Consider the following 12,462-nt stretch of genomic DNA (forward strand, 5'->3'; position numbering starts at 1 on the left):
CTGGTTTGGGTCCTGTCGGTGGTTGCGGCTCCCATGCCCTCCAGGGTGGTGGGTCAGTGGGGGTGGTGGGGCTTGCTTGGTGAGCATTGTGTGTGGTTGCGGCACTTTGACTTGGGTGGGAACATTCCTGAGTCCTGGGGGGTTGGTGGCATCCTTTTCGTTAGGTCACCTGCTGAAAGAGCTTGTATTTTGCTGAAAACACACCTTGCACTTCTTCTTCTTTTCCTGTCGGCTTGTCCCATTAGGGGTCGCCACAGCGTGTCATCTTTTGCCATCTTAGCCTATCTCCTGCATCTTCCTCTCTAACCCCAACTGCCCTAATGTCTTCCCTCATCACATCCATAAATCTTCTCTTTGGTCTTCCTCTCGCCCTTTTGCCTGGCAGCTCCATCCTCAGCAGTCTACCACCAATATACTCACTCTCTCGCCTCTGAACATGTCCAAACCATCGAAGTCTGCTCTCTCGAACCTTGTCAGCAAAAGATCCAAAACACACCTTGCACATTTTATTGAAATATTGAGACATGATTCAGTCATTCAATGTTTTTTTTTTTTTTTTTTTTAATAGGGGACATGTTATGGTACAGTATGTAGTCTGCGGCTCTCAAAGTTGCATTTTTCCTTCTCCAGATGTGTGTTTAGATTAGAGGATGTTGGCAATCATTTCTCACTATTGGGCTGCGAAGCCCTTTTGGATTCTTGTAATTAAGGCGTATACAAATAAACTTGACTTGACTTACCAAAGGGTGTCCAAATCCCCTTTCTGGCCTTTATCTACAGAGTTTTTTTTCTCTCTATGGTGGAATGGTGGCACAGCTGTAGAGCTTTGACCTCACAGTTATGAGGACCTGAGTTCAAATCCTGGTCCTGTCTGTGAGGAGTTTCGATGATTTCCCTGTACCTGCATAGGTTTTCTCTGGGAACTCCGGTTGGATGGATGGATGTTCTCTCCATCTTTACATGGCTTTTCTCTGGGTATGCTGGCTTTCTCCCAAATTTGAACAACTTTCACGTTAGGTTAATTGAACACTGTACATTGTGTTCAACTGGTATAAATACAATGAATGGTTAATATGTCAATTTGTTTATGCTGCATGCGCAGTGTTATTGACCTGTGGTAGGCTGCAAAACACAGACTGGATGGATGGACTGATGAGTCACTTGTAGGGGCAATTTAGAGCCTCTAATTAAGGCAGGGAGGAAACCAGAGTGCCTGGAGAAAACCCACGCAGGCACGGGGAGAACATGCAAACCCCACACAGGCAGGCAGGGATTTGAACCCTGGTTCTCTGAACTGTGAGGCCAATGCTCCAACCACTTGTTCCACTGTGATGCCCACAATACTTATGACTAAAATATAGCACCTAGTCATGACATGAATTCAAATGAAGTAGTGCAGAAAATAAACAAATCAATTGATGTGTCACACAGGCTTAGCTTTGGGGATTTCACAAAATGTAATCACACTTGATATCAGCAATTCATGGTTATCCGCAATAATTATTCTTTACGATACTCAAGAGGTTGCCTCAGATAGCACTTTGGAAATAGCAAGTATGTGTCTTATATTGAGGCAGATTCATAGGGTCCATTGAGGACACTCACCACAATAATCTGAGGCATACTGTGGTCCGACCTACTCATTACAGCCAGTCACCACGGGTTTCCATGCATGAACTTCTAATTAAACCAGATAAATTGGTGGAAATCTTTCATTATGGACAGTAGCCTCCTATGAGGACACAACAGACAAGGAAATTCTATTAAATCTGTAATGGAAATGATTTATCATGCCTATGGTATACTGTACAGGGAACACGACATTCACCTTTCTTGTGGGCGGTTTCATATTCTGCATGTATTACATGGTTTGAGTTCCTGTCTGCTTGAATCCTCAATTCTGAACATTTTGTGATTTGTCCTGGCCAACTCTCCTAAAGGCAATATTTCCTTTAAAATACAATCCAGGAACAGATTCAGATTATAGGTTAGGTATGGAATCCTCACAACACAATATTCTTCAAGGTGTATTTCACTTTGAGAATAAAATATTCCTTTCGTAATTCACATACCAGGCAGGCTTTTATTACTGTTGGAGGCGGACTGGTCTTCTGTTTGTATCTTCAGATGCTAACAAAATATTATACAGTAGAGGATACAGGGTGGAATAAAGGGCGACTTTTAAACACGTTTGCCTCACAGTTCCGAGGACTCGGGATCAAATCTGGCCTCCTCTGTGTGGAGGTTGCATGCACGCTGTGCCTGCGTAACTTTTCTGTAGGTACTGAAGTTTATTCCCATATTTCAAAAATACCCATGGTTGAGTCACTGATGATGTAGTGGTAAACTTACCTGACTTTTGTGCAGGCAGTGTGGTTTCAGTTCCCACTCAGTGACAATGTGCGTCCTGTGACTCACTCTTTACCAGTTCAGGATGTAGTCAGCCTTTTACCCAAAGTCAACTGGGATAGGCTCTCGTGACCCTAACCAGGATAAGTGGTGTTGGAAATGGATGGATGAATGGATGGATGCATAGTAGGTTGACCAGTTTATTGTGTAAAAATGGATGGATGGATTTGAGAATACAATATAGAAGAGCAATCAAATTTCTTGTTTTATTTATAAAGGGCGAAATAACAACATAGACTAAGTTGCCATGAGGTCATTTTTAAGGGTTCAGCTTCTGACTATCGTTAGAAATCATTTGTTAACTTAAAATTAAGTAAAATGGAAGTCATGCGGCGGTCTGGAGGCACAGTGACTCAGCTCTAAAACGTTGGCCTCACAGTTCTGAGGACGCGGGTTCAATCCCGGTCCCGCCTGTGTGGAGTATTTTTTAACATTGTCATATGTCATGGTCATATATACCATCCATTTTCTGAGCCCCTTATCCTCATAGGGATTGCTGCAGTGCTGAAGCCAATCCCAGCTATTATCGGGCAGGAGGCAGGGTACACCCTAAACTGGATCCAGCCAATCACAGGTTACAGAGAAACAAACAACCATTCACACTAACAATCACACCAAGGGGCAATTTAGAGTCTCTAATTAATGCTTGTTTTTGGGGATGTGGGAGGTAACCGGAGTGCCCGGAGAAAACCCAGGAACATGCGGACTCCACACAGGCAGGGCCAGGATTGGAACCCCAGTCCTCAGAACTGTGAGGCCAATGCTCTAACCAGTTGCTGTGCCATGCCAGTGTTCATATATACTACTTATACATGTTTTAACAACTTAAAATTCAACTAGTAAGACATCTAACACAGTTACAGTATGTTTGTCTTGTGTTGATAGATGATCTAAAATGAGTGATGAGTTAAAAGAGATGTATTAAATGACACAGCAACCTTATACTATTGAGGTAATATTACATAACAGAAAATTGCAACTTGCTGCAATCTTTGCAGATGACGTTGTAACGTGTTCTTCTTAATCCTGTTGCACGTCGTCGTGTGTAGCGCCAATCAGCTTCAGCAGTCTTGTCCGTTCAAGTCTGTCCATTGCCAGATGTTGTTCTTGGTCATGAGTCATATTTTGACAATGTAGTGTTATTCCTTATTAAAAGAAGGTAACCTTTGGACCAGATTCAGACTTTTCTCTAATTACAAAGGGAACAATATTTAAATATTTCAAGACTAATGTTTAAGCTGTGGCAGAGGTCTGTGCTCTCAGAGTGCTCTTGTTTTAATTACTTTGACTTTTTACTACTTTGGCACCGTTGCGTCACTTTGCTTTGCATCATCATATTTTCACTTTTATGAAATGGAAAGCCTTGCATTGTCACGGACGATTACACTCACTTAATCTGCGAGTCCCGTTTCTCAGAACTGTCAATTTCAATGTAGCCCACTTCCTGATGGCCACTCTGGCCATTTATGTATGCTGTAGCGTGCCCCTCACACATTGCAGCAGGTAAGCAGACAGTGTGGACTGAATGGGGTACCAGAGTGCTGGAGGAGCAACCAGCAGCCACACAATGGCAATGATGCCTCTCGCCAATAGCAGAAGCTCGGCGGGTGCTGACATCATAATATCTCCCCCACATCTTGCTCTCTTGATTTCAAGCCCCACCCGCAATGTTTCATTAGCAACTCGGTCTGTGTGTGTCCCTGTGTTATTTAAAATCATATACCCCCGCACTCCTCCTTCTCGCTGAGCCACTGTGTTGCATCTGTCTACCTCTCCGCATGTGTGTGAGAGAGTGTGGGTGCGTGGTCGTGTGTGTCAGGGTGCACTAAAATCCCAAGCAGCCAGTGGGAAGAGAACAAGAGAGTGAGTGGAGAGACACAGGGGAAAGGCTACAAGCATCTGAGACAGGAGAACGAACGGGCGTGTGATTCAGCGATGAAATCCATCCAGGCTTTTTGCATGCTGCTTTTCTGTCCAGTTTTGAGTCTCAACGCCAGGTAGGCACTGCATGGAAGATGTTTTCATTTATCCAGTTTCACACACTCTGAAACAAACAAAAGGAGGGCTGTACGAACGTATACAACATCAGATTAGTCAATTAATGCTCTGTAGTGCCCTGTCAAATACAAGAGCTGAAAATGGTCCTGTCAGGGACTCAGTGTACTTAGCATGTTGCTTCAGAAAACTCAAGCACTTAAATGAAGTAAGGAACGGACGATCTGTTTAAGTGGGTTATTATCTTCCTCAGTTCTAGATTGCCGAAGAGACACTTGTCCCATTGTGTGTACAATTCCCTGAATACGATGCCTGTCGCAGTGGTAATGGGGTGATCGCGGTGCTTTTTGGGACTTTTGATCCATGCTGGTTTAAGAGAGTAAGTTGATATCGGTTGAAAAGAAAGGAGAAGCTGACGGCTGCTGTAGTTTGAAAGCAAAGAACGTGCCTGTGAGTGCATGTCTTTGAGATGTCCTGTGCATTGAGCAGGTAGAATATTCATAGGAAAGAAGAATGACAGAGAGATGCATGTTTGAGAGAGTTTTGATGATACGCTAAATCGTTGAAAAGGATTTTTTTCCCATTCAGTTCCTGATAGTGCTGTCTTAAGAGCCATGAGGGGATATTCAAGGCTTTGACGATACCTTCGAGACTCATGCAGAAATTATCGCACTATATAGTTAAAAAAAAACAAATCCAAAAAAAATCTCCTGAGTGCCTAAAACATTTCAACTCTGATTTCAGATTTTCTTAGGTGGGTAAATGACACATACCTGAACAGAACGATAAGATTTTTGTTAATGATAACGAAGCCAATACCGATGTCTGAAAATGGTATCAACATCTTTTTTTCCCCTTTAATGGAGTCAAAGTTATTACCCATGTCCAACATGGTACAATACCAGCGAGGTGAACTATTTATTTCACCCAAGCAATTGGAGCATTCACTAAATGTGATTGTGATGTCATTTTGGTGCATGTGCATTAATGTTGGTTGGTAGGAATCTCATTCACCGTCATATAATTTTGGCTAAGAAACGTCGCAAGTTTGGGCTATCAAATGCCCAGAAAGCTATGCAGAAAAACTACTGTAGCACAATCATCTATCCATCCATCCAATTTATGTACCGCTTATCCTCACAAGGGCCGCGGGACTGGTGGAGCCTATCCCAGCTATCTTCAGGCGAGAGGTGGCATTCACCTTGACCATGCTGCCGTTCAATCATAGGACACATATAAACAAACAACCGTTCACACTCACATTCACACCTATGAGCAATTTATAGTCTTGAATCAACCTACCACACATGTTTTGGGGATTCGTGAGGAAAGTAACTGGAGAAAACCCATGCAGGCATGGGGAGAACATGCAAACTCCACCCTGAGATGCCCAGCTTTAGAACCCTGGTCCTCAGAAATGTGACACAAATGTGCTAAAGAGTTTTCTACTGTGCAATGGCAACCAGAATTTGCCTTAAATACACAGTTAATTAGAAACCTGTCCCAAATCTGTGCACATGACCCGACAAAGGGGATATATTTGATCGACAATATTTTTAATATCAGCCAACAACAAAGACTTCTAGAAGTTTTCAAGTCTCTTGATGAATAGAAGTGTCAATCATTCAATTTCTGACTGAAAAATGTTCCGAATGAAAAATCCCCATAGGTGATGTGTATATACTACACATTTTAAGACTCATCTAGTTGTAATATGTATGATAGAAGGCCATCTTAAAATATCACTAAAAGTGTCAGAGGCATAAACAACATAATAGTGAGATGCATGCTAGTACCTAATGTGAGATTTATGTTTTTTTGGTTTGTCCAAAATACAGTTTAATGAAATATGATCACTATAACTAATGTTGTTATATTATATTGCAAAACAAGTTACTACAAAGTTAACTCTCTTACCATCACTGTATAAAGTGCCAAAAGCAAAAACAGTAGGTCTGGATCATTCCATTTGTGGGATGTAATGTTGCTGCACTTACAGTCACCTTCCAATGAGCTTCATGCATCTTTGGGATGCCATAAAAGCCCAGTAGAGAGAATCATTCATTGACAATCTGTATTTACAGCCAATAATGCAACACGGCACTACACAGCATTTACAAAGTATTAATAAACACGTGAATAACCCGGTAACTGGTGGGCGGCTACTGACTTGCACAGACTTTCTGCCATCCGAGACACCACAAGACCATTATGTGATGACAAGGAGAATGCTCCCATATAGCAATAAGCAAATTTTTAGTTAGTCATGTTTACCTCACATAAATGACATGGTATACATTACATCACGTCTTTCTCACATCTTTGTGATACTTTAATTGTGATTTTGTAAATGACAATTATTTGTAACTAAATAATTTCTATATTTTCAAGTGGGCGACATGCTAGCGCAATTGGTTAAAGCATTGTGCTCACCACTTTGAGGACCAGGGTTTGAGAGGATAAGCAGCTAAAAAAAATGATGGCTAGATTGACATTAAAGTGTGTTTCAGAGCGTATGTTTTTTTTCAAAATTGCTCTTGAACCTTTTAGGTGATTTTTATGGTTGATAATGGGAGATTGAGGTGCTGTGGAGGAAATTGTGTTGGTGAGCACACAGTTCAAGCTAACTCTTGCAGGTAATATCATGAATATATGGTATATTAGGTTAGTATGGTTAGTATTGGTATGGTATATTATTAATCAAAAACCCACAGCCAATCTGTGCCCATGTGTTATTTCACCACAAAACATGATTTTGACGTATACATCTTTTTGTAACTCCCGCCATGAAAATCCTCTCAGGGATTTGTTTTCGAGAAGAAGCAGGAAGTGACGTAAAGGACAGCGGTGCCCCCTCGTGGACTTGTTTGTTTCCATTAGTTTTACCTCCGAGAAGGTAGCTCATTGTTCCTTCGTGTTAGGCAAAATGCCGGCTCATTGCATTGCTGGACATTGCTTGAACACTCGGGAGAATGGGATTACCCTCATAAATTTGAAAGAGACCCTGTTCGTTGTGAAAAATGGATTGCACGGGTGCAGAGGACGAGAGTTTCGTGGGTTCCAAATAACAGGTAGGTGTGTATACAGCTACTAAAAAAAAAATAGTTTGGGGCGGACCACGTAATCGGTCTCTCTCATAACGTAGCAAAGGATCTGCGTATGAAATGTGTTGATGTGGCCATACAGCTACTAAAAAAAATAATAGTTTGGTGCGGACCATGTAATCGGTCTCTCTTATAACGTAACAAAAGATCCGCACATCAAATGTGTCGATGTTCGCGTCACCCAGCCAACAATGTCTCACTCAGCCTTGTCTCGATAGTGTTCATCGCGTACTGCGGCGGCTTTGAAAATCAGCCACACCGGCTGAGGCACCGGCTGAGGCACCGTGTTCGGCGGTCATAGCTTCTGCGAAGGCTGCGCGTCGGGCTTTGTGACGGGGGCGGCTCTGAAGAACCCAGCCGAGAATGCGTTACTCAGTTGCGTGCGCGCATAAAGCACCCGGCTTGACTGTGTTGCTCAGTACTGCGGCGTCTGTGAGCACCCCCCTAAAGCAGCACCGCTTAGCTCTGTAATAAGGCACACCGGCCAGCTGTGACGAGCTGCGATGGCTCATCTCCAACGCGGAAGTGGATCGGACGGGGATGCGGTTTGGACATGATCGCATATCATCGGAATATGGCTCAAAACAATAGTGTAATATTGCCCTGAGGACTCGAAACAATAGTGTAATATTGCCCCGGTAACTTCACTCGGTTGTGTTGTGTTGTCCTTTTCGAAAAGACGTTCAGTGTCAGAAGGGGCGTCGGAAAAATACGAATATCTCTGTTGTTCGGCTTCCATAGTACCAGGCACTGCGCGTTTTCAACGGCGGAAGTCACGATGACGTCAAGAACAGAGGACGCAACTAGTATGGCGACCACTTGGATGTCGAGGGACACTCAATTGCGCAACTTTGTGCATGGATGACGCACTCTCCGCTTACTTTTTTATTTTCGTATAGACATTGAAGTGAATACTGTTATATGTATTTTTCAATACAATATCTATTTTAGAAAGTTTATAGGGATGACAGTCCCACTTTAATTTGTTGGCGATATCCAATGGTGGGTTGTACACAATGAAGAATAATTTATTTCTTGTGTTTAGTGAGTAATGCTGACGATACCAAACTTCCTCCCAATAAGTCACATGATAAATCACAATGGCAATATTTGTTTAAAAAAAAAGAAACAAAAAAAAACCCACCCTTGCAATTAAAGGTATTTTCCCACATTGGTCAGCGCTACTCCTGATTGATGACGAGGTCGTTTTAATTGGGCCCGCACCGTTAAAGCTTATTGCCTTTGCAGTGATGAGAACTGGCTAAATGAGGCTAAAGGTTTAGCCACATAAACACATGTAATGTTGTGGCTACCAAGACACAAGTGTGTTGGTAGGGTTCATGACCTAGTGCCAATCCTGTGGATTTATTTTTGGCAGAATTGGAGGTTACTTGCTTTCCCAATTGAACACATTTTTTTTTAGGATGTGTCAATGATAGAGGATTAGATGGGCTGCGAATAAGACAAGGGTTTTGGTACAGAGTATATAATCACCTGAGCATGTAATTTGAACGTCTCTGTGATGTGTATTTTAATAGCTTCTTGGTGACAGTAAGGAGCCAAACTACTTCATCAAGAAGGCTCCAAAGAGAGAGCTTGGTGTCCTCTATTTCTGTTGAGGTTGCAAGTAACAGAAAAAAGTCCCCATTGAACTAAGAAACAACAGTACAATTGATCCAGAACAACTTTATTTCTCATGTGCTGCATTATCGGCACCCTACTGCAATTGGTGACATATTTGATGTCTGTTGACTTTTCATCTTCATCTAATATGGTAATTAGTTTTTCAGAACGAGCGCAAAATTAACAACAATAAAATTAAGCTATGTCATGTCACCAATCATTGAACAATTGTTGCCAGGATCCAATTACAATTTTCACAAATTTTCATCTGAACGTTCTTTGCATTTTTAAAACATTCTAGTGAGATTGTGTTATGGTCGCATGGTCCTTTTTGAATTCCAATTTTGTTGTTATTCTGTGGGCTCATATTCTGTTCTCCTGCGGCATTGTACTGTAACATTGAACATTACTGAATGTAAGGCGGACGAGAGGAAAATGAATTGTGACCTGTGCTGTCGAGTCTCTGGAGATCTCTGCCCGTCTTTGTTACGTAGATTCACAGCCATCACATCAGTGGTATGTGTGTGAAACCATTTTGTATGTTAAGTACAAGTCCAACAATCTATGTCTGACCTGATACAATTGCCTTGTATAATAAATGCATTCATATGTGTGATTGCCCTAAAATCTAAAATTGACTTCCACATGAATGCTAATATCTTCACAATAGCATGGATGTTAATTAAAAATGTCTACTTGCCAGTTTATGTGAGTATTTGACCAGTGATGCCAACTCCAGTTCCAGTGAGAGCGTGATCAAAAGGGTTTGAATTTAATGAATTGAGTGTGAAACTCCAACCGCAGAATGATTGTGCACAGTTGTGTGTCATTGCAGAAATCAATTGGTACTTAGGCACAATACAAAGCTGCATTGACACCGGCCCCGTGAGAGATATGCCTGTCCCCCTCTAGGTCAACATTGTAAGGCAAAGAATGTACTTCTGTACTATGCTTTTCTCAATGCCCACACATCTGTAAGGATACAAGAGTCCCACCTTTTTTCCCACTTTCAAATATTCTCTTTCAGTGTGTCTTTTAAAACATTTTGACACATTTTCTTGACACCATCTTTGATGCCTCTTGCATCAGCAGGCTCTTCTTAGAAGAAGCTGCTCTACCTGGCACGGGCTCCTCTATATCCAAATTGTTTTAGATGTCTCATAGAAGGGCAAGAGAGAGTCTGGGATTGCTTATTGAGTACAGACAAGTATCTGATAAATCAAGTGGTCTTTTTTACATGAAATAAAACCACTTGAAGAGACTTCTCAACAAAAAATGAGTACAACCTCTGACTATAATATCCAATTCCTCTTAAAAAAACACGTAAAAATATTGATTTTTTTTTCACGTGTGGCCATAACACTTAATACGTGGCAGATTTTGTGTACAAATCCTAATAAAAAGACTAAGGTATGCAGTTATGCTAGCTATGGTCTTTTCTGTGCAAATTGCGGCTGAGGGCATTTCTGCCTCAAATAGCAGAGAAAGAATGGGGTGAGAGCAATAATGTCAGACAGACACACAAAGGAAATTATGCCATTCCAACTGATCATCACTGCACAATTTTTCATACATACCACAGAAAGCTTTTTTCTCCCACCACTTTTTACTTCTAATGTTACTGTTATTTGTTTCTTCTACAACATAAATTATGTAGAACAATGCTTCTTGCCTCTGTGTACCCTGGCTGAGAAAGCTATGCAAGTAAATCCATTCATCCACTGTCAACAACCGCTTATCCTGGGTATGGTCATAGGGCCCTGGAGCCTTTCACAGGAGACTTTGAGCAAAAGACGGATTAGACCCTGAACTGGTCGCTAGTCAGTCCCAGGGCACAGACATTCCCAGTAACATTTCAGTGGGCACTGAGCCTACGCTGCCTGCTCCAAAGTCACCCAAGTGTAACACTACACCATCAGACCAGAAGTGAAACCCCTTCTGCTGAATGAGTCCTGTGATTAGCTGGTGACCAATACAGTTTGTACCTTGCCTCTTGCCCACAGTCAGTTAGGGTAGGCTCCAGCGTGCCCACGACCGTAGTGAGGATAAGCGGTATGGAAAATGGATGGATGGAAATAAAAGCACATTGACTGATTGATTGAGAGACAATATGAATGTATACACTGATTTCCTCAAAAGGGTTTGCAAAGATATGAGGAGAATCAGGAGGTCCGGTAAGTGGAGATCATATCGTTGCATCCTTAACCACTGTTGAACAATATCGGTGGCAGAGTGCTTTGGAGAAATATCGTTTTAGCGAGCAGTGCAGAACTCACCATGTAACCCCACCATTACCCCTTTGAGTGAGGCTTAAGTGGGTTACAAATGGTCTAATTTGTTACTTTATTCGAAGTGCCATCTTTATGCAAATTTGTATTTAATCGATTAAGACATTATTATCTTGGAACGTAGAAATATTCTAATGCTGATGCTACTTACAAAGTGGAATAGCTAGTTGGGTTAGTTTCAGAAAGGATGAATGTTAGGATATGTTTTTTTTTATTTAAACCAAAACATAAACAGCACTGAGTAGCAATATAAGTGCTAATATTTTCCAGCAAGCAGGGTCCACTTTGACATTCTTCACCTTCCATGTATTGTACACTGTAAATTGGTAAGTATTTGATGGACAATTCCATCTTGTTTTTGTTGGTCATATTAGTATCCCTAAATTCTGGTGGTCGGTGTTCGGTGAAAAACAAGGAAGCGAAGGTTTTGTGTGTTATGTACACACACAGGGAACACAAGACAACAAACAAGTCTCATATCATTCCTGATCCAGAGACTTTAGTGGGGCACAATTATATAAAGTGAAACGTTTTCTACACTTAGGCAATAAGGCGAGAAACATCTCAGCTAATGCTTGTAGCCTGATTTTTGTTACCATGACAAAAATTTGATTGAACGTCCTCTTCTGCTCTTTTTCAAACTTGACTCTGGACATTGGAACAAAGAGATATTCTCCACTCAAGTTTGGAGAAGACTACAGCAAAGCTCACATCAAAGTGTAAAGTAAAGGAAATCAAACCATTGGTAGGGCCTAATGGGAGTAGTGTGGTGGGCTCTGAAAGTCTCAAGGCTCTTTCAAATGTGGTACGTAAAATAACCACTAGTCATGCAGCTTGAAGAGTTGCTTGAATTTATATTTGAGAAACGTTCAGTCTACTACACTGTTTCGAACCATGCTCTGTACATATTTGATGTGATAATACTGATTATCCGATTATCTTTTTTTTTAAATAATGAAACATTTGCTTATAGTCTGACCTTTTACCTCAACTACATCTCACATCTTAGACCAAATGCTCTTGAATATTTTGTGTACTTTGTT

At 41.4% G+C, this 12,462-nt stretch overlaps 1 protein-coding gene across 1 annotated transcript in view; it reads left to right on the forward strand.

Moving 5' to 3' along the window:
- The first annotated feature begins 4,344 nt into the window (after nucleotides 1-4,344).
- Nucleotides 4,345-12,462, forward strand: part of luzp2 (leucine zipper protein 2) — a 171,154-nt gene continuing 163,036 nt past the window's right edge. The window contains exon 1 of the mRNA XM_061813989.1: nucleotides 4,345-4,406. Within this exon, the coding sequence (XP_061669973.1) occupies nucleotides 4,345-4,406 (62 nt within the window). The remainder of the gene's footprint in view (nucleotides 4,407-12,462) is intronic.

Source organism: Syngnathoides biaculeatus, chromosome 3, assembly GCF_019802595.1.
Source record: "Syngnathoides biaculeatus isolate LvHL_M chromosome 3, ASM1980259v1, whole genome shotgun sequence".
Classification (NCBI taxonomy): Eukaryota; Metazoa; Chordata; class Actinopteri; order Syngnathiformes; family Syngnathidae; genus Syngnathoides; species Syngnathoides biaculeatus.